The 23,246-nt window shown below is 45.1% G+C and overlaps 1 protein-coding gene across 8 annotated transcripts in view; it reads right to left on the bottom strand.

Annotated features, from left to right (window-relative positions):
* Nucleotides 1–13,986, bottom strand: part of LOC139574856 (transcriptional regulator ATRX-like) — a 125,005-nt gene extending 111,019 nt beyond the window's left edge. For 6 of the 8 annotated variants that reach the window (XM_071399814.1, XM_071399820.1, XM_071399817.1 and 3 more), the window contains exons 1-4: nt 13,809–13,986; nt 7,533–7,633; nt 6,366–6,501; nt 4,168–4,266 (exon numbers count right to left, since the gene is read on the bottom strand). In XM_071399814.1, coding sequence (XP_071255915.1) covers nt 4,168–4,266; nt 6,366–6,501; nt 7,533–7,628 — 331 coding nt within the window. In that variant the 5' untranslated portion in view covers nt 7,629–7,633; nt 13,809–13,986. Of the gene's footprint in view, nt 1–4,167; nt 4,267–6,365; nt 6,502–6,990; nt 7,069–7,442; nt 7,485–7,532; nt 7,634–13,808 lie in introns of those variants that run through there. The other 2 variants (XM_071399819.1, XM_071399818.1) reach the window with 2 other exon arrangements.
* Nucleotides 13,987–23,246: the final 9,260 nt, after the last annotated feature.

Raw genomic sequence — 23,246 nt, 5'->3', positions numbered from 1 at the left:
TGTGAATACAGTGGAGGTAAACCTAGGCAGTGAGTGACGATGAGAGAGATATTGTCTCTAGAAACTTCATTTAAACCAGGTGAGGTCACCGCATCTGTGGAAGGTGGAACTAAAGGGTTAGCTAAGGCGTATTGAGCAGGGCTAGAGGCTCTACAGTGCAATAAGGCAATAATCACTAACCAAAACAGCAATGGACATATTGACATTAGGTAGAGGCATGCGTAGCCGAGTGATCATAGGGGTCCAGTGTGTAGCTCGGCGGGCTGGAGACACAGCGATTCAGACAGCTAGCGGGCTGGAGACACGGCGATTCAGACAGCTAGCGGGCCGGAGACACGGCGATTCAGACAGCTAGCGGGCCGGAGACACGGCGATTCAGACAGCTAGCGGGCTGGAGACACGGCGATTCAGACAGCTAGCGGGCTGGAGACACGGCGATTCAGACAGCTAGCGGGCTGGAGACACGGCGATTCAGACAGCTAGCGGGCTGGAGACACGGCGATTCAGACAGCTAGCGGGCCGGAGACACAGCGATTCAGACAGCTAGCGGGCCGGAGACACGGCGATTCAGACAGCTAGCGGGCTGGAGACACGGCGATTCAGACAGCTAGCGGGCTGGAGACACGGCGATTCAGACAGCTAGCGGGCTGGAGACACGGCGATTCAGACAGCTAGCGGGCTGGAGACACGGCGATTCAGACAGCTAGCGGGCTGGAGACACGGCGATTCAGACAGCTAGCGGGCTGGAGACACGGCGATTCAGACAGCTAGCGGGCTGGAGACACAGCGATTCAGACAGCTAGCGGGCTGGAGACACGGCGATTCAGACAGCTAGCGGGCTGGAGACACAGCGATTCAGACAGCTAGCGGGCTGGAGACACGGCGATTCAGACAGCTAGCGGGCCGGAGACACGGCGATTCAGACAGCTAGCGGGCCGGAGACACGGCGATTCAGACAGCTAGCGGGCTGGAGACACGGCGATTCAGACAGCTAGCGGGCTGGAGACACAGCGATTCAGACAGCTAGCGGGCTGGAGACACAGCGATTCAGACAGCTAGCGGGCTGGAGACACAGCGATTCAGACAGCTAGCGGGCCGGAGACACAGCGATTCAGACAGCTAGCGGGCCGGAGACACGGCGATTCAGACAGCTAGCGGGCCGGAGACACGGCGATTCAGACAGCTAGCGGGCCGGAGACACGGCGATTCAGACAGCTAGCGGGCCGGAGACACGGCGATTCAGACAGCTAGCGGGCTGGAGACACAGCGATTCAGACAGCTAGCGGGCCGGAGACACGGCGATTCAGACAGCTAGCGGGCCGGAGACACGGCGATTCAGACAGCTAGCGGGCTGGAGACACGGCGATTCAGACAGCTAGCGGGCCGGAGACACGGCGATTCAGACAGCTAGCGGGCCGGAGACACGGCGATTCAGACAGCTAGCGGGCTGGAGACACGGCGATTCAGACAGCTAGCGGGCTGGAGACACGGCGATTCAGACAGCTAGCGGGCCGGGGCTAGCAAGCTAGATAAGGGCCTTAGAGGGACGTCGCGACGGAAGAAGTCTGTTGTGGCCCCCTCGTGCTGTTACGTTGGCAGACCAGTCGTTGTGGATCAACAGGGCTCCGTGTGGTAAACCAGGCCAATTGACAAAATAGGTATATAATGGCCAAAGAATTTGTCCGATGGGCCTCTTCAGCTAACAGTCCGATATGCTCTAGACAGCTAGCCGGCCGCGTCTAGCAGGCTAACAGGTGGGCATTCAGGGGACACCTCGACGGAGGAGCCAGTTGAAAAAAACTCCTCGGGCAGATTACATCGGTAGTCCAGTCGTGATGGATCGGCGGGGCTCCGTATCGGCAGTAAAAGGGGTCCAGGCCAATTGACAAAATAGGTGTTGTAGCCCAAGGAGTGGCTGATGGACCTCTTCGGCTAGCCGGGAGATGGGCCAAGCAAAGGCTAGTTCCAGGCTAATTGGTTCTTGCTTCGGGACAGAGACGTTAGCCGGGAGTGTCCACTCGGATAGCAGCTAGCTAGTTGCGATGATCCAGGTGAAAAGGTTCAGAGCTTACGGTAGGAATCCGGAGATGGAGAAAAATGAGTCCGATTTGCATCGTGCTGTGCAGACTGGCAGGAGGTGACCGGGCTAAAGGTTAGCTGATGACCGCTAGCCGTGGATAGCTGACTACTAGCTAGTAGCTAGTTAGCTGGCTAGCTTCTGTTGGGGGATCCGGTTCTAAGTTAAAGAAAATAGCAGATCAATACCACATTGGGTGAGGCGGGTTGCAGGAGACTATGTTGAAGTTAAGAATAAAATTGTTTAAATATATACGAAGAAAATATATACAGTGGGGAGAACAAGTATTTGATACACTGCTGATTTTGCAGGTTTTCCTACTTGACCGTCATCTTGAACTTCCATCTTCTAATAATTGCGCCAACAGTTGTTGCCTTCTCACCAAGCTGCTTGCCTATTGTCCTGTAGCCCATCCCAGCCTTGTGCAGGTCTACAATTTTATCCCTGATGTCCTTACACAGCTCTCTGGTCTTGGCCATTGTGGAGAGGTTGGAGTCTGTTTGATTGAGTGTGTGGACAGGTGTCTTTTATACAGGTATTGAGTTCAAACAGGTGCAGTTAATACAGGTAATGAGTGGAGAACAGGAGGGCTTCTTAAAGAAAAACTAACAGGTCTGTGAGAGCCGGAATTCTTACTGGTTGGTAGGTGATCAAATACTTATGTCATGCAATAAAATGCAAATTAATTACTTAAAAATCATACAATGTGATTTTCTGGATTTTTGTTTTAGATTCCGTCTCTCACAGTTGAAGTGTACCTATGATAAAAATTACAGACCTCTACATGCTTTGTAAGTAGTAAAACCTGCAAAATCGGCAGTGTATCAAATACTTGTTCTCCCCACTGTATATATTATACACGGGACAAGACGAAGACAGACGTCTGACTGCTACGCCATCTTGTAATCAACCGGAGCTTTTAGTATATCAAAAAATACTTGATATACCTCTACCGGTATGCCATCAAGCCCTGGGGTTTTTCTAGACTGAAAGGATTTAAGAGCCTCAAAAAGTTCTTCCTCTGTAATTTGGCCTTCACACTGATCTTTCTGTACATTTGTTAATTTTCCATTTTTTATATTATTTGGAAAGAATTCCTTACCATAATCTTCATTCAGTGGGAAAGGATGAGACGGAAGAGAGAACATTTGCCTAAAATAATTAGCTTCCTCTTTTAAAATATAATTCGGAGAATCATTTTTGTTAGCGTTCCTGTATTGGAGATTCAGGAAGAATTTGGTGCATTTTTCTCCGTATTCCATCCAGTTTGCTTTATTTCTGTAATAGATTACATTAGATCGTTCTTGAATAAAGTTCCTCTAGTTCTTTTTGTTTTTCCTCTAACTTATGTTGTATCTCTGTAGTATCGTTTTTATTGCCATCTACCTGTACTATTAGTTCATGGACTTCCCTTGTTAGTCTTGGCTCTTTAGCCAGAAACTGCTTTTTATTATTGATGAATATTGAATGACCCCTGAAGGTACATTTAAAGGTATCCCAAATGGGGATTTATGGGCCCTTCCCAACAAGGCAACGTAAACAGTCTGGGTAGCCATTTGATTAGATGTTCAGGAGTCTTATGGCTTCGGGGTAGAAGCTGTTTAGAAGCCTCTTGGAAAAAGACTTGGCGCTCCGGTACCGCTTGCCGTGAGGTAGCAGAGAGAACCGTCTGTGACTAGGGTGGCTGGAGTCTGACAATTTGTAGGGCCTTCCTCTGACACCGCGTGGTATAGAGGTCCTGGATGGCAGGAAGCTTGGCCCCAGTGATGTACTGGGCCTTTCGTACTCCGCTCTGTAGTGCCCTGCGGTTGGAAGCCGAGCAGTTGCATACCAGGCAGTGATGCAACCAGGTACTGTTGTTTCTGTCGTTTTAGGTGATGTAACTGCCTTAATGTGTTTGGACCCCAGGAAGAGCAGTTAATGGGGATCCCTAATAAACACAAATATCAATCCCAAATGGATTGATTTCATTAAACTGGCAGCAGTTGTGATTATTAGGCCGCAGGAACACCCTTTCTAGTCAAAACCTTGGGGGTTTCTCTGACTATCCCCTGGTTGGTAGCAGTGTGGTATATAGTGAGGAGACTAACCTGTCTTTCTCCGTGAGAGGTCCACTCGGAGCTTCATGGCTCCTCTGCTCTTGTCCTCCTTGTTGTCAGTCTCAGCGGGAGGCTGCACAACCAACATCCCTGAAGGAGAGGACAGGAAATTAGGGTGTCAGCATACTTTAGTTTGGCTGGAGCATAGTAATCTGGTCGAGGGGAACCTAACGAGGGAGCTCCATGCTCCCAGAAAAAAACTTACTAAATGTCCTCATAATATACAGTGCATTTCAGAAGGTATTCAGACCCCTTGACTTTTTCCACATTTTGTTAAGTTACAGCCTTATTCTAAAATGGATTACATTGTTTTCCCCCCTCAATCTACACATAATACCCCATAATTACAAAGCAGATTAGACATTTTTACAAACGTAAAAGATAAGCCTGAAATTTCACATTTACATAAGTATTCAGACCCTATAAACAGTACTTTGTTGAAGCACCTTTGGCAGCGATTACAGCCTCGCGTCTTCTTGGGTATGACGCTACAAGTTTGACACACCTGTATTTGGGGAGTTTCTCCCATTCTTCTCTGCAGATCCTCTCAAGCTCTGTCAGGTTGGATGGGGAGCGTCGCTGCACAGCTATTTTCAGGTCTCTCCAGAGATGTTCAAGTCTGGTCTCTGGTTGGGCCACTCAAGTACATTCAGAGACTTGTCCTGAAGCCACTCCTGCGTTGTCTTGGCTGTGTGCTTAGGGTCAGTGTCCTGTTGAAAGGTCAACCTTCGCCCCACTCGGAGGTCCTGAGCAGGTTTTCATCAAGGATCTCTGTCCCAGTCCCTGCCGATGTAAAACATCACCACAGCATGATGCTGCCACCACCATGCTTCACCGTAGGGATGGTGCCAGGTCTCCTCCAGACGTGAACCTTGGCCATCAGGTCAAAGAGTTCAATCTTGGTTTCATCAGACCAGAGTCTGTTTCTCTTGGTCTGAGAGTCTTCAGGTGCCTTTTGGCAAACTCCAAGTCGACTGTCATGTGCCTTTAACTGAGGAGTGGCTTCCGTCTGGCCACTCTACCACAAAGGTCTGATTGGTGGAGTGCTGCAGAGATGGTTGTCCTTCTGGAAGGTTCTCCCATCTCCACAGAGGAACTCTGGAACTCAGAGATCTACGGATAATTCCTTTGACCTCATGGCTTGGTTTTTGCTCTGACATGCAGTCAACTGTGGGACCTTATATAGACAGGTGTGGACCTTTCCAAATCATGTCCAATCAATTGAATTTAACACAGGTGGACTCCAGTCAAGTTGTAGAAACATCTCAAGGATGATCAATGGAAACAGGATGCACCTGAGCTCAATTTCGAGTCTCACAGCAAAGGGTCTGAATACAGAGGTAGATATGGTATTTCCGTTTTTTATTTTTAATACATTTGAAAACAGATCTAAATAAATGTTTTTGCTTTGTCATTATGGGGTATTGTGATGTCATTATGGGGTATTGCGGTGTCATTATGGGGTATTGTGATGTCATTATGGGGTATTGTGATGTCATTATGGGGTATTGCGGTGTCATTATGGGGTATTGTGATGTCATTATGGGGTATTGTGATGTCATTATGGGGTATTGTGATGTCATTATGGGGTATTGTGTATAGATTGATGAGGGGGAAAACGATTTAATCAGTTTTAGAATAAGGGTGTAACGTAAACAATTTGGAAAAAGGGAAGGGCTCTGAATGAGGGTCAGACAAGATAAATGGTGGAAGTAGACATTATGCTCCTCCCACAACCAGAGAAACACCCCCTTCTATAGAAAGACAGAAATTACAGTCTAACAAACAGAAACAACAGGTGACTGGGTGGTACAGACCTGTATAGTGCACTACATTAGACCAGATCCCTATAGAACCCTATCCCCTATATAGTGCACTACTTTAGACCAGAACCCTATTCCCTATATAGTGCACTACTTTAGACCAGATCCCTATGGAACCCTATTCCCTATATAGTGCACTACTTTAGACCAGAACCCTATTCCCTATATAGTGCACTACTTTTGGACCAGATCCCAGAACCCTCAACAACTGCTTCATCACCACCACATAAACCTGGAATATCAACTCAGAATAGACCAACAAAAACATTATTATCCACAAAGTGTGGAAATGCACCTTTTGGCTCCACAAGGATATTAAGCAGCACTAAAACCCATGCTGGCCCCAGGTCTAGTGGTAGACCTTACCATCTGAGGCGCCATCTTCCTGTCCACTCTCGTCCGAGGTGTCTGACTCATTCCCTCCAACTTGCTTGGCTGCGACAGCAGGCTTCCTCTTGGTGTGAGAAGAGGAGGGTCTCTCAGTCTCTGTTGAGCTCCCAGCCTGAGGAATAAACAGTCATGAGAGTCTATTAAAAAACACCCAAGAGGACAAAGCCTTAGAATAACCTGAGTGATCGTATTGTCCTGTTGTCTGCCACAGAAGCTAGTCAGCCTGTGTCCCAAATGGCACCCTATCTAGTGCACTACTGTTTTTGTTAAAACAATGTTTGTGCCCAGGTGGATACATTTTGAAAAGTAAGCAGGGGACATAGAAAGACAAGCTGATGTTGACCTACCTCCTCCTCCTCCTCCTCCTCCTCCTTCATCTGGTCTGTAATCTGATGTTGACCTACCTCCTCCTCCTCCTCCTCCTTCATCTGGTCTGTAATCTGATGTTGACCTACCTCCTCCTCCTCCTCCTCCTCCTCCTCCTCCTTCATCTGGTCTGTAATCTGATGTTGACCTACCTCCTCCTCCTCCTTCATCTGGTCTGTAATCTGATGTTGACCTACCTCCTCCTCCTCCATCTGGTCTGTAATCTGATGTTGACCTCCTCCTCCTCCTCCATCTGGTCTGTAATCTGATGTTGACCTACCTCCTCCTCCTCCTCCATCTGGTCTGTAATCTGATGTTGACCTACCTCCTCCTCCTCCTCCTCCTCCATCTGGTCTGTAATCTGATGTTGACCTACCTCCTCCTCCATCTGGTCTGTAATCTGATGTTGACCTACCTCCTCCTTCATCTGGTCTGTAATCTGATGTTGACCTACCTCCTCCTCCTCCTCCTTCATCTGGTCTGTAATCTGATGTTGACCTACCTCCTCCTCCTCCTCCTCCTCCTCCATCTGGTCTGTAATCTGATGTTGACCTCCTCCTCCTCCTCCATCTGGTCTGTAATCTGATGTTGACCTACCTCCTCCTCCTCCTCTATCTGGTCTGTAATCGGAGGTTGACCTACCTCCTCCTCCTCCTCCATCTGGTCTGTAATCTGATGTTGACCTACCTCCTCCTCCTCCTCCTCCATCTGGTCTGTAATCTGATGTTGACCTACCTCCTCCTCCTCCATCTGGTCTGTAATCTGATGTTGACCTACCTCCTCCTCCTCCTCCTCCATCTGGTCTGTAATCGGAGGTTGACCTACTTCCTCCTCCATCACTTGGTCTGTAGATTCAGCTGAGGCCTTACTCATTTTACCTGCCAACAACAAGAAATCCCACGATTAGGTCTGAAATTATACATATTAGCTCCCAGTAATTTATTGGGTAAATCACCAACGTTTCGGCATCGCTGTGCCTTCTTCAGGGTGATGTCATGAATACGTAAACGAGGTTATGTAGACAACCAATGACAATAGTGAGGGGTGTGTCATAATGAGTAAGTTAATTAGGATGAATTGAGTGAAAAACTGTTTAAAAAAACAACAGTAGTTTATGGCATATTAAATATATTAGATTGTTATCATATGGAAACATAATTTAATATTGTACATAATAATAGCATCAACATACATTATTGTTTCATTGAATTTCACATATTTAACCATTTCGTATTTCGTTACATGTAAACTTTTGGTTCAACCTTATTGCATAATAAGCATAATCGACAGGGGGAGCATATTGGGTGAACGCTGATAGAAATGGATATATTCTTTCTCCAGTTTAAGACTTGTTCATACAAGAGAGAGAATTGTTCATAAGAAGAGCCTGAGATCAAAGTCAATATTCAGACCACTAGGGGTCAATGTTTTTAGACAGGATCTCCTGTCTCCCTTTGTAGTAAGTAGGATCTCCATGTTACCTCCTCTTCTTGGTGGAGCAACATGCTCACTGCCGGTGTATTTGAGGGAGGTGATTGGATGGTTAGCTTCAACGAAGTGGGCTGCTATTGGACAGTCAATGTTCTGACACCTGATTGAGCTGCTATTGGACAGTCAATGTTCTGACACCTGATTGAGCTGCTATTGGACAGTCAATGTTCTGTCACCTGATTGAGCTGCTATTGGACAGTCAATGTTCTGACACCTGATTGAGCTGCTATTGGACAGTCAATGTTCTGACACCTGATTGAGCTGCTATTGGACAGTCAATGTTCTGACACCTGATTGAGCTGCTATTGGACAGTCAATGTTCTGACACCTGATTGAGCTGCTATTGGACAGTCAATGTTCTGTCACCTGATTGAGCTGCTATTGGACAGGCAATGTTCTTTCACCTGATTGAGCTGCTATTGGACAGTCAATGTTCTGACACCTGATTGAGCTGCTATTGGACAGTCAATGTTCTGTCACCTGATTGAGCTGCTATTGGACAGTCAATGTTCTGACACCTGATTGAGCTGCTATTGGACAGTCAATGTTCTGACACCTGATTGAGCTGCTATTGGACAGTCAATGTTCTGACACCTGATTGAGCTGCTATTGGACAGTCAATGTTCTGACACCTGATTGAGCTGCTATTGGACAGTCAATGTTCTGTCACCTGATTGAGCTGCTATTGGACAGGCAATGTTCTTTCACCTGATTGAGCTGCTATTGGACAGTCAATGTTCTGACACCTGATTGAGCTGCTATTGGACAGTCAATGTTCTGTCACCTGATTGAGCTGCTATTGGACAGTCAATGTTCTGACACCTGATTGAGCTGCTATTGGACAGTCAATGTTCTGACACCTGATTGAGCTGCTATTGGACAGTCAATGTTCTGACACCTGATTGAGCTGCTATTGGACAGTCAATGTTCTGACACCTGATTGAGCTGCGGTGTTCAGCTATGTGTTGTTGTGTCTCTTCGTTGGTCCTTCGTTGTCTTTTCCACATGAACAGCTGATGAGATAGATTACTACCTTGGTCTTGCATGATAACTCTAACAGGGATTTTTCAACCTGTATGTCGGCGTCTGAAGGCTGTTTTTAATAGTGCTATTAAACTGTGCGCATGAGCCACGTTTGTAGTTCCCATTTGGAATGGGTGTCAAGAGTGTCTGAGTGGGCAGCGGATTAAATTAGTATCAGGTTACAGGCTTTTTCCTAAGTAAAAGTTAACTTCCACGAACACTCAGAAGCAAAATAGCCTGAAGCTCAACAGCCTGATCTGGATCTAAGACATTATTGTTCAACACGATGAGCCGGTTTCATTCACGTCGTACAGGACGACGTCACGTCGTACAGGATGACATCACGTCGTACAGGATGACATCATGTAAGAACATTACTGATCAAAGTGAGGAGTCTGTTTCATTCTGAAGATCTGTTCCAAATGCCACCCTATTCCCCATGGACCCTGGTCAAATGTAGTGCACTATATAGGGAATAGGGTGCCATTTGGGACCTACACCCTATGGGCCCTGGTCAAATGTAGTGCACTATAGAGGGAATAGGGTGCCATTTGGGACCTGCACCCTATGGACCCTGGTCAAATGTAGTGCACTATATAGGGAATAGGGTGCCATTTCAGATGCAAATCTAGATAAACTCAGCAAATAAAGAAACGTCCTCTCACTGTCAACTGCGTTTATTTTCAGTAAACTTAACGTGTGTAAATATTTGTATGAACATAACAAGATTCAACAACTGTGACATAAACTGAACAAGTTCCACAGACATGTGACTAACAGAAATTGAATAATGTGTCCCTGAACAAAGGGGGGGGGTCAAAATCAAAAGTAACAGTCAGTATCTGGAGTGGCCACCAGCTGCATTAAGTACTACAGTGCATCTCCTCCTCATGGACTGCACCAGATTTGCCAGTCCTTGCTGTGAGATGTTACCCCACTCTACCACCAAGGCACCTGCAGGTTCCCGGACATTTCTGGGGGGGGGAATGGCCCTAGCCCTCACCCTCCGATCCAACAGGTCCCAGACGTGCTCAAGGGGATTGAGATCTGGGCTCTTCGCTGGCCATGGCAGAACACTGACATTTCTGTCTTGCAGGAAATCACGCAGAGAACGAGCAGTATGGCTGGTGGCATTGTCATGTTGGAGGGTCATGTCAGGATGAGCCTGCAGGAAGGGTACCACATGAGGGAGGAGGATGTCTTCCCTGTAACGCACAGCGTTGAGATTGCTTGCAACGACAACAAGCTCAGTCCGATGATGCTGTGACACACCGCCCCAGACCATGATGGACCATCCACCTCCAAATCGATCCCGCTCCAGAGTACAGGCCTCGGTGTAAAGCTCATTCCTTCGACAATAAACGCGAATCCGACCATCACCCCCGGTGAGAGAAAACTGTGACTCGTCAATGAAGAGCACTTTTTGCCAGTCCTGTCTGGTCTAGCGATGGTGGGTTTGTGCCCATAGGCGACATTGTTGCCGGTGATGTCTGGTGAGGACCTGCCTTACAACAGGCCTACAAGCCCTTAGTCCAGCCTCTCTCAGCCTATTGCGGACAGTCTGAGCACTGATGGAGGGATTGTGCGTTCCTGGTGTAACTCAGGCAGTTGTTGTTACCATCCTGTACCTGTCCCGCAGGTGTGATGTTCGGATGTACCGATCCTGTGCAGGTGTTGTTACACGTGGTCTGACACTGCGATGACGATCAGCTGTCCGTCCTGTCTCCCTGTAGCGCTGTCTTAGGCGTCTCACAGTACGGACATTGCAATTTATTGCCCTGGGCACATCTGCAGTCCTCATGCCTCCTTGCAGCATGCCTAAGGCACATTCACGCAGATGAGCAGGGACTCTGGGCATCTTTCTTTTGGTGTTTTTCAGAGTGTAGAAAGGCCTCTTTAGTGTCCTAAGTTTCCATAACTGTGACCTTAATTGCCTACCGTCTGTAAGCTGTTAATGTCTTAACGACCGTTCCACATGTGCATGTTCATTAATTGTTTATGGTTCACTGAACAAGCATGCTTTCCCCCCTCATCTACACAGAATAACCCATAATGACAAAGCAAAAACAGGTTCAGACATATAAAAAAACAGAAATACCTTTACATAACTATTCAGACCCTTTGCTGTGAGACTTGAAATTGAGTTCAGGTGCATCCTGTTTCCATTGATCATCCTTGAGATGTTTCTACAACTTGGAGTTCACCTGTGGTAAATTCAATTGATTGGACATGATTTGGAAAAGACACACACCTGTCTAAAACCAAGCCATGAGGTCGAAGGAATTATCCGTCGAGCTCAGAGACAGGATTGTGTCGAGGCACAACTCTGGGGAAGGGTACCAAAACATGTCTACAGCATTTAAGGTCCCCGAGAACACAGTGGCCTCCATCATTAAATGTAAGAAGTTTGAAACCACCAAGACTCTTCCTAGAGCTGGACGCCCGGCCAAACTGAGCAATCGGGGGAGAAGGGCCTTGGTCAGGGAGGTGACCAAGAACCCGATGGTCACTCTGACAGAGCTCCAGAGATTCTCTGTGGAGATGGGAGAACATTCCAGAAGGACAACCATCTCTGTAGCACTCCACCAATCAGAACTTTATTGTACAGTGGCCAGAAGGAACCAACTCCTCAGACAAAGGCACATGACAGCCTGCTTGGAGTTTGTCAAAAACCAGAGACCAGACTTGAACATCTCTGGAGAGACCTGAAAATAGCTGTGCAGTGACGCTTCCCATCCAACCTGACAGAGCTTGAGAGGATCTGCAGAGAAGAATGGGAGAAACTCCCCAAATACAGGTGTGTCAATCTTGTAGCGTCATACCCAAGAAGACGCAAGGCTGTAATCGCTGCCAAAGGTGCTTCAACAAAATACTGAGTAAAGGGTCTGAATACTTATGTAAATGTATTCAGTAAAAAAATATATACATTTGCAAAAAAAATTAAAAACCTGTTTTCCCTTTGTCATTATGGGGTTTTGTGATGTCATTATGGGGTGTTGTTTGTAGATTGATGAAGAAAAAAAACAATTTAATACATTTAGAATAAGGCTGTAATGTAACAAAATGTGGAAAGTCATGGGGTCTGAATATTTTCAGAATGCACTGTAGAGACAAATAACTAGGAATAACATGACAGATAAACAGTAAAATCAGTGTACGTGACGAGTCAAAGTTAGTGCAGAAAGGGTCAATGCAGATAGTCTGGGTAGCTATTTGGTTAACTATTCAGCAGGCTTATGGCTTTGGGGGTAGAAGCTGTTCAGGTTACAGACTTGCTGCATCGGTACCGCTTGCCGTGCGGTAGCAGAGAGAACAGTCTATGACTTGGATGGCTGGAGTCTGGACATTGTTAGGGCCTTCCTCTGACACTGCCTGGTATACATGTCTTGGATGGCAAGGAGCACAGCCCCAGTGATGTACTGGCCTTTAAGCTCCCAAACAGTTTCCATAACAAGCAGTGATGCAGCCAGTCAAGATGCTCTCAATGGTGCAGCGGTATAACTTTGAGGATCTGAGGGCCCATGCCAAATCTTTTCAGCCTCCTGCGGGGGAAGAGGCTAGTTACATGGATAGCTAGCTACCAAACATTACGGCCCGTTTTTTTTTGTTGCTATTCATATTATAAATAACCTAACAAACGTAAGGTATCTATCTAGCAAGCTAACTTCGTAAAATTCATTTACAACAGTTCGTTGTAAAGAAAAAAGACCAGAGTGCTAGCTAGCTAACGGTTTACCTCAACGGCCAGGTTAGCATTTAGCTAACTAGGATAATTCAGACATTTTGCGCCATTATAGGCGTGAGGCGATTCTGTTGCTCATCTCTCTAATGCATCGGTTTCCTGTCTGACGTGAGTACGTTAACTATCATGGATCGTATCTGCTTCCAGGGATGCTATCTGACATACACAGAGTACATAAAGGCGAACTGGGAGAGAAACGGTCTACAAAAACCGGGCCTCGTCCCATCAAAGGCTAACTAACTAGATAACGGATTAGCTATTTAGCCATCTTGTATGTGCAGTAACTCAACCAGACAAAGTTATGAGATTAACAAAACAGACATCACTGCAGCATGTCAACATTTCAGACATTCGTTTCCCGGGTAACCCTGCAATCCCAGTGCATGAATGGTCCAGTGCATTCAGAGGCATGCACCGAAATGCATGCATCCCGTTTATCCCCCTCCCCCAGAATGAAATGTAAAATTTCACATTAGTTAGCATGCTAGTTAGCAAGTAAACTGCAACTAGCTGATGCAGTCCAAGACAGAACACAGGTGGAATTTTACGCGCACAATTGTTTTGTGATGCAACATTTACCATTTCGAAAATACTTAATAATAGTGGATAGCTAGCTAGATAGCTTATAAAATCCCTCAGTAGAGTTTTTCATTCTGCTCCGTTGGGAAAATGTGCCGGCTTCCTCTGCGTAACACCGTTACATAGCTAGCCAGCTAACTAGCCTAGCACAGTGTTTCAATGCAAAGCTGCCAACGTTAGGAACTGCTTTTTAGGAAAAAGCCGAATATTACGCATACCTTCTGTACTCTGTCGTCATTTCTTGAACGACTGAGACATGTGTAGTTCTTGGCACGTCGTCCCGTAGATAAAACACTGTTAATTTTAGAAAAAAAATATATAGACTATTGAAGCAACCCTGTTCACTGGAGACAAAGCAAAGTCGCCATCATACCGGATGGCTGGAGACGCGCTAAAATGGCGCATCTAGCCCAAATCGTATCTGCAATCCTATTGGTTGATGAGTCAGGAAATTCTGGCTTTCTGATTGGCCAAAACGTTTTGAGCGTCCCCATAGGCTTAGAATTTAGTGCGTACCAAAATCTCTTAATATCTACTGGCGATTTTTTTGTGTGTCCCACCTCTTTGCTCTGGTTTTATTTGTTATTCATTCATGAATAATACACACAGAGGCAGGCACCACACTGTACATATTCTACAATGGAAATGCCACATGCATACCGGTACACACTATTTGCGCTGATATTCTGAGCCTCCCATAGACGCAGGCTGCATTCTGGTCTCAGTCTTGAATTCTAAACTATATTGTCCTAGATTCTAAACTATATTGTACTAGATTCTAAACTATATTGTACTAGATTCTAAACTATATTGTCCTAGATTCTAAACTATATTGTCCTAGATTCTAAACTATATTGTCCTAGATTCTAAACTATATTGTCCTAGATTCTAAACTATATTGTCCTAGATTCTAAACTATATTGCTTTTTAAAGTTGACTCTAGTCTTTTGTGCTGCCAAACGTATTCCTCACTAGGAGCCTGGCCTGTCCCCTCAGGTAGACCTACAGTGGGGAGAACAAGTATTTGACACACTGCCGATTTTGCAGGTTTTCCTACTTACAAAGCATGTAGAGGTCTGTCATTTTTATCACAGGTACACTTCAACTGTGAGAGACGGAATCTAAAACAAAAATCCAGAAAATCACATTGTATGATTTTTAAGTAATTCATTTGCATTTTATTGCATGACATAAGTATTTGATCACCTACCAACCAGTAAGAATTCCGGCTCTCACAGACCTGTTAGTTTTTCTTTAAGAAGCCCTCCTGTTCTCCACTCATTACCTGTATTAACTGCACTTGTTTGAATTCGTTACCTGTATAAAAGACACCTGTCCACACACTCAATCAAACAGACTCCAACCTCTCCACAATGGCCAAGACCAGAGAGCTGTGTAAGGACATCAGGGATAAAATTGTAGACCTGCACAAGGCTGGGATGTGCTACAGGACAATAGGTAAGCAGCTTTGTGAGACGTTTGCTAGCAGAATGGAAGGAAGTGGGGGTTTATTCGATCGCCTACGAATTCTCAGAAGGCAGCCCTCCCTCTGGACCCATTTTCTCTGCCTCCTCTTCACGCAAATCACGGGGACCTGGGCCTGTTCCTGAGAAAGCAGAATATCCTTCGCGTCAGACTCGTTAAAGGGAAAAAGGATTCTGCCAGTCCGTGGTGAGTAATCGCAGTCCTGATGTCCAGAAGTTATTTTTGGTCATAAGAGACGGTAGCGGCAACATTATGTACAAAATAAGTTTAAAAAATAAGTTGCAAATAAACAAACACAAAACACAATCGGTTGGGGACACATAAAATGTCTGCCTTCTTCTCCGGCGCCATTATGTATTCTTTGAACACTTTAATAATGTTTATATACTGTTTTACACACTTCATACTGTATGTACAGTTGAAGTCGGAAGTTTACATACACATACTGTATGTTGGAGTCATTAAAACTTGTTTTTCAACCACTCCACACATTTCTTGTTAACAAACTATAGTTTTGGCAAGTTGGTTAGGACATCTACTTTGTGCATGACACAAGTAATATTTCCAATAATTGTTTACAGACAGATTATTTCACTTATAATTCACTGTATCACAATTCCAGTGGGTCAGAAGTTTACATACACTAAGTTGACTGTGCCTTTAAACAGCTTGGAAAATTCCAGAGAAATGATGTCATGACTGTAGAAGCTTCTGATAGGCTAATTTACATAATTTGAGTCAATTGGAGATGTACCTGTGGATGTATTTCAAGGCCTACCTTCAAACTCAGTTCCTCTTTGCTTGACATCATGTGAAAATCTAAAGAAATCAGCCAAGACCTCAGAAAAAAAATTGTAGACCTCCACAAGTCTGGTTCATCCTTGGGAGCAATTTCCAAACGCCTGAAGGTACCACGTTCATCTGTACAAACAATAGTATGCAAGTATAAACACCATGGGACCACGCAGCCGTCATACCGCTCAGGAAGGAGACGCGTTCTGTCTCCTAGAGATGAACGTACTTTGGTGCGAAAAGTGCAAATCAATCCCAGAACAACAGCAAAGGACCTTGTGAAGATGCTGGAGGAAACAGGTACAAAAGTATCTATATCCACAGTAAAACGAGTCCTATATCGACATAACCTGAAAGGCTGCTCAGTAAGGAAGAAGCCACTGCTACAAAACCTCCATTTAAAAAGCCAGACTACGGTTTGCAACTGCACATGGGGACAAAGATCGTACTTTTTGGAGAAATGTCCTCTGGTCTGATGAAACAAAAACAGAACTGTTTGGCCATAATGACCATCGTTATGTTTGGAGGAAAAAGGGGGAGGCTTGCAAGCCAAAGAACACCATCCCAACCGTGAAGCACGGGGGTGGCAGCATCATGTCGTGGGGGTGCTTTGCTGCAGGAGGGACTGGTGCACTTCACAAAATAGATGGCATCATGAGGACAGAAATTATGTGGATATATTGAAACAACATCTCAAGACATCAGTCAGGAAGTTAAAGCTTAGTCGCAAATGGGACTTCCAAATGGACAATGACCCCAAGTATACTTCCAAAGGCAAAATAGCTTAAGGACAACAAAGTCAAGGTATTGGAGTGGCCATCACAAAGCCCTGACCTCAATCCTATAGAAAATTTGTGGGCAGAACTGAAAAAGCGTTTGCGAGCAAGGAGGCCTACAAACAGTGATATACGTGCATGTAAAGAGCAAACAACAAGCTGCACAAGAATTCACTACTGTAATGGTCCAGGTTACAAAGTGGCTCAGTGACTCACTACTGTAATGGTCCAGGTTACATAGTGACTCAGTGACTCACTACTGTAATGGTCCAGGTTACAAAGTGGCTCAGTGACTCACTACTGTAATGGTCCAGGTTACAAAGTGGCTCAGTGACTCACTACTGTAATGGTCCAGGTTACAAAGTGGCTCAGTGACTCACTACTGTAATGGTCCAGGTTACAAAGTGGCTCAGTGACTCACTACTGTAATGGTCCAGGTTACAAAGTGGCTCAGTGACTCACTACTGTAATGGTCCAGGTTACAAAGTGGCTCAGTGACTCACTACTGTAATGGTCCAGGTTACAAAGTGGCTCAGTGACTCGTGTTTGCATCTCAATGTGAAAAAAACAGTTTGCATGTTTTTCACAAAGAGGGCAACAGATGCTACTGAGCCAGATGTCTGTGTGTCAGGGGAGAAGCTCCAGGTGGTATCTGATTTTAAGTACCTTGGCATCATACTTGATTCCAACCTCTCTTTTAAAAAGCAGGTGAAAAAGGTAGTTCAGATAACCAAATTCAACCTAGCTAATTTCCGATTTATACGAAATTGTTTGACTACAGAGGTAGCAAAACTGTACTTCAAATCTATGATACTCCCCCACTTAACATACTGCTTGACTAGTTGGGCCCAAGCTTGCTGTACAACATTAAAACCTATTCAGTCTGTCTACAAACAGGCTCTCAAAGTGCTTGATAGGAAGCCCAGTAGCCATCATCACTGTTACATCCTCAGAAAGCATGAGCTCCTGAGTTGGGAAAATCTTGTGCAATACACCGACGCATGTCTTGTATTCAAGATCCTAAACGGCCTGGCTCCCCCTCTACTCAGTATTTTTGTTAAACAGAAAACCCAAACATATGGCAGCAGATCCACAAGGTCTGCCATGATAGGTGACTGTATAGTTCCCTTAAGGAAAAGCACCTTTAGTCAATCTGCTTTCTCTGTGAGAGCTTCCCATGTCTGGAATACACTGCCATCAGACACACATAACTGCACCACATACCACATTTTCACAAAATGCATGAAGACATGGCTAAAGGTCAATCAGATTTGTGAACATAATCCCTAGCTGTGTATTGTCGCTTTCCATGTTGTCTGTTGTCTGTAGCTTGTGAGGTGTGGTAACACTTTGTTGCTTTTATGAATTTTATCTAGCTGCTTTTTGTTCTATGTTGCTCTGTCTGTATGCTACGTCTTGCTTGTCCTATGTTTCTCTGTCTGTATGCTATGTCTTGCTTGTTCTATGTTTCTCTGTCTGTATGCCTCGTCTTGCTTGTTCTATGTTTCTCTGTCTGTATGCTACGTCTTGCTTGTCCTATGTTGCTCTGTCTGTATGCTACGTCTTGCTTGTTCTATGTTTCTCTGTCTGTATGCTACGTCTTGCTTGTTCTATGTTTCTCTGTCTGTATGCTACGTCTTGCTTGTCCTATGTTGCTCTGTCTGTATGCTGTGTCTTGCTTGTGCTATGTTGCTCTGTCTGTATGCTACGTCTTGCTTGTTCTATGTTGCTCTGTCTGTATGCTACGTCTTGCTTGTCCTATGTTGCTCTGTCTGTATGCTGTGTCTTGCTTGTTCTATGTTGCTCTGTCTGTATGCTACGTCTTGCTTGTCCTATGTTGCTCTGCGTGTGCTCACTGCTCAATGATTGTTTATATTGTAATTGTTTTTAATAACCTGCCCAGGGACTGCGGTTGAAAATTAGCCGGCTGGCTAAAACCGGCACTTTTACTGAAACGTTGATTAATGTGCACTGTCCCTGTAAAAATACAATAAATAAATTCAAACTCAAACCTGACTCACTTACACCAGCTCTGTCAGGAGGAATGGGCCAAAATTCACCCAACTTATTGTGGGAAGGTTGTGGAAGGCTACACGAAACGTTTGACCCAAGTTAAACAATTTCAAGGCAATGCTACCAAATACTAATTGAGTGTATGTAAACGTCTGACCCACTGGGAATGTGATGAAAGAAATAAAAGCTGAAATAAATCATTCTCTCTACTATTATTCTGACATTTCACATTCTTAAAATAGCGTGAAGGAGCGTTGACTCTGTGTTTTGTTTGTCGCACCATTCTCTGTAAACCGTAGACACTGTCGTGTGTGAAAAGCCCAAGAGGCCGGCCGGTTCTGAGATACTGGCACTGATGATCATACTGTGCTCAAAGTCGCTCGTTTTACCCATTCTAACGTTCAATCGAACAGTAACTGAATGCCTCGATGCCTGCTTTCTAGAGAGAGCCACATCCACCTGACTCACTGTCTGTAGGAGCAAATCATTTACATAATATATATATATACAGTGGGGAGAACAAGTATTTGATACACTGCCGATTTTGCAGGTTTTCCTACTTACAAAGCATGTAGAGGTCTGTAATTTTTATCATAGCTACACTTCAACTGTGAGAGACGGAATCTAAAACAAAAATCCAGAAAATCACATTGTATGATTTTTAAATAATTAATTTGCATTTTATTGCATGACATAAGTATTTGATCACCTACCAACCAGTAAGAATTCCGGCTCTCACAGACCTGTTAGTTTTTCTTTAAGAAGCCCTCCTGTTCTCCACTCATTACCTGTATTAACTGCACCTGTTTGAACTCGTTACCTGTATAAAAGACACCTGTCCACACACAATCAAACAGATTCCAACCTCTCCACAATGGCCAAGACCAGAGAGCTGTGTAAGGACATCAGGGATAAAATTGTAGACCTGCACAAGGCTGGGATGGGCTACAGGACAATAGGCAAGCAGCTTGGTGAGAAGGAAACAACTGTTGGCGCAATTATTAAAAAATGGAAGAAGTTCAAGATGACGGTCAATCACCCTCGGTCTGGGGCTCCATGCAAGATTTCACCTCGTGGGGCATCAATGATCATGAGGAAGGTGAGGGATCAGCCCAGAACTACACGGCAGGACCTGGTCAATGACCTGAAGAGAGCTGGGACCACAGTCTCAAAGAAAACCATTAGTAACACACTACGCCGTCATGGATTAAAATCCTGCAGCGCACGCAAGGTCCCCCTGCTTAAGCCAGTGCATGTCCAGGCCCGTCTGAAGTTTGCCAATGACCATCTGGATGATCCAGAGGAGGAATGGGAGAAGGTCATGTGGTCTGATGAGACAAAAATAGAGCTTTTTGGTCTAACTCCACTCGCCGTGTTTGGAGGAAGAAGAAGTATGAGTACAACCCCAAGAACACCATCCCAACCGTGAAGCATGGAGGTGGAAACATCATTCTTTGGGGATGCTTTTCTGCAAAGGGGACAGGACGACTGCACCGTATTGAGGGGAGGATGGATGGGGCCATGTATCGCGAGATCTTGGCCAACAACCTCCTTCCCTCAGTAAGAGCATTGAAGATGGGTCGTGGCTGGGTCTTCCAGCATGACAACGACACGAAGCACACAGCCATGGCAACTAAGGAGTGGCTCCGTAAGAAGCATCTCAAGGTCCTGGAGTGGCCTAGCCAGTCTCCAGACCTGAACCCAATAGAAAATCTTTGGAGGGAGCTGAAAGTCCGTATTGCCCAGCGACAGCCCCGAAACCTGAAGGATCTGGAGAAGATCTGTAGGGAGGAGTGGGCCAAAATCCCTGCTACAGTGTGCGCAAACCTAGTCAAGAACTACAGGAAACGTATGATCTCTGTAATTGCAAACAAAGGTTTCTGTACCAAATATTAAGTTCTGCTTTTCTGATGTATCAAATACTTATGTCATGCAATAAAATGCTAATTAATTACTTAAAAATCATACAATGTGATTTTCTGGATTTTTGTTTTAGATTCCGTCTCTCATAGTTGAAGTGTACCTATGATAAAAATTACAGACCTCTACATGCTTTGTAAGTAGGAAAACCTGCAAAATCGGCAGTGTATCAAATACTTGTTCTCCCCACTGTATATATATATCTTCCGGTCTCTGACAATTTTCTTTCTTTTCACTTTTTGGATTGCTAGGTATTATTACTGCACTATTGGAGCTAGAAACACAATCATTTCACTGCAATTACATCTTGGATATCTGTGTAGGTGACAAATACACTGTGATTTGATTTTGAAAGTGGGATCACAGCCAGGCTCTGACATTATCAACGGCGATCCTGTGAGATCACAGCCAGGTTCTGACATTATCAACGACGATCCTGTGAGATAACAGCCAGGCCTCGACATTATCAACGACGATCCTGTGAGATCACAGCCAGGCTCTGACATTATCAACGACGATCCTGTGAGATCACAGCCAGGCCTCGACATTATCAACGACGATCCTGTGAGATCACAGCCAGGCCTCGACATTATCAACGACGATCCTGTGAGATCACAGCCAGGCCTCGACATTATCAACGACGATCCCGTGAGATCACAGCCAGGCTCTGACATTATCAACAGCGATCCTGTGAGATCACAGCCAGGCTCTGACATTATCAACGGCGATCCTGGAGCAATTAGGTTGAAGTGCCTTGCTCACGGGCACGTCGGACGATTTTTCACCTTGTCGGCTCAGGGATTCAAACTAGTGACTTTTCTATTACTGGGCCAACACTCTAACCGCTAGGCTATATGGCTCAGGTTGATCCTACTAAACATGAAGAGTTGGTCACCCATGTTGAGTACGGTCAGGGTTATAATATTTATAGCCTATCACAGTGCCATCCGTTTTATCACCAAAGCCCCATGTATTACCCACCCCTGCGACCTGGTTGGCCCTCGCTTCATACTCGTCGCCAAACCCACTGGCTCCAGGTCATTGTTACGTTCCCCAGTTTCTGTGTTGTATTTGAGTGTGTGTGTTTCAGGAGATGGCTTCCTGGAAGCCTCCCCAACCAGCTGATTGGTCGACTCAATGGCTAATGGATGATTAGAGAGCTGACCCCGCCCCCTCGTCAAGAAGCAGCTGACACTAATTACCTTTGCCACCTGAGGAATATAAAAGCCAGTGTTCTGTTCAGGAAAGGAGATCTTTTTTGGAGAGAGGAGATTAGAGATTAGAGGGAGATTGAGAGAGAGAAATTAGATTGTGATATAGTGTTGGTTGTGTATCAGAAAGTGTGGTATGTACTGTTGTTGTTGGTAGCAGTTTTGCTATGTCCTGTGAGTGTTTGTGAAATTGTTAGTAATTGTTCTGTTTCATTTGTTCCCAGGGGGGAAGGAGAAGGCACTTTGGGAGTGCTTAGGCAAGAGGCCCGCGGGCATACAAATACCCGTAGTATATTCATTGTCTAGGCACACTAGGTAAGACCTGGGCGGACCACCCCCTGTATTTTGGTTAGGGCACCAGGTGGTGCTAAGATAGGTAAGTAGTGGGTAGGCAGGTTAGATAGAAAAGGGGGAAGTTTTGATATTTACTTTCTTTGCTTTGGTTCCGTCCAGCCCCTTTTCCCCATATTACCGTAAGGAAATAAATCCTAGTAACGGTAAAATCTGCCTTTGTCGTCCTTACTCACGCCTACAGTCCATACCTCTTACACTTCACAGGGAGTTGAGTTGCAGCAGGGAGTTGCGTTCCCTCTTCTCAGAGGCGTGCGTAACAGTCATTTACAAGTCTCTGCTAGGTAAAGCCCCGCCTTATCTCAGCTCACTGGTCACCATAGCAGCACCCACTCGTAGCACGCGCTCCAGCAGGTATATCTCACTGGTCACCCCCAAAGCCAATTCCTTCTTTGGTCATCTTTCCTTCCAGTTCTCTGTTGCCAATGACTGGAACGAACTGCAAAAATCTCTGAAGCTGGAGACTCTTACCTCCCTCACTAGCTTTAAGCACCAGCTGTCAGAGCAGCTCACAGATCACTGCACCTGTACATAGCCCATCTGTAAATAGCCCATCCAATCTACCTCATCCCCATACTGTATTTGTTTATTTATCTTGCTCCTTTGCACCCCAGTATCTCTACTTGCACATTAATCTTCTGCACATCTACCATTCCAGTGTTTAATTGCTATATTGTAATTACTTTGCCACCATGGCCTATTCATTGCCTTACCTCTCTTATCCTACCTCATTTGCACATGCTGTATATAGATTTTTCTACTGTATTATTGATTGTATGTTTTGTTTACTCCATGTGTAACTCTGTTATACGTGTCGAACTGTTTTGCATTATCTTGGCCAGGTCGCAGTTGTAAATGAGAACTTGTTCTCAACTAGCCTGCCTGGTTAAATAAAGGTGAAATAAATAAATAAAAATAAACTAATAAATAGCATATAGAAGAGGGAGGTGAAGAATTTTGGGATGATCAGATAGATAATCCTGCTTCCTGCATGAAAATCAATGCACATCGCATTAGTTGCAGGAGAGACCATTGTCCAGCAGATGTCGCTAAAGTCCTGTAGATACCTGAGCAAATCATGTTTCTTTAACTGTTGCGTTTGCTTTTA

The sequence above is a fragment of the Salvelinus alpinus genome, chromosome 4 (assembly GCF_045679555.1).
Source record: "Salvelinus alpinus chromosome 4, SLU_Salpinus.1, whole genome shotgun sequence".
In the NCBI taxonomy this organism is placed as follows: domain Eukaryota; kingdom Metazoa; phylum Chordata; class Actinopteri; order Salmoniformes; family Salmonidae; genus Salvelinus; species Salvelinus alpinus.
Note: the sequence above shows the minus strand (reverse complement) of the source record. Positions and strands in the feature narration are given on the sequence as shown.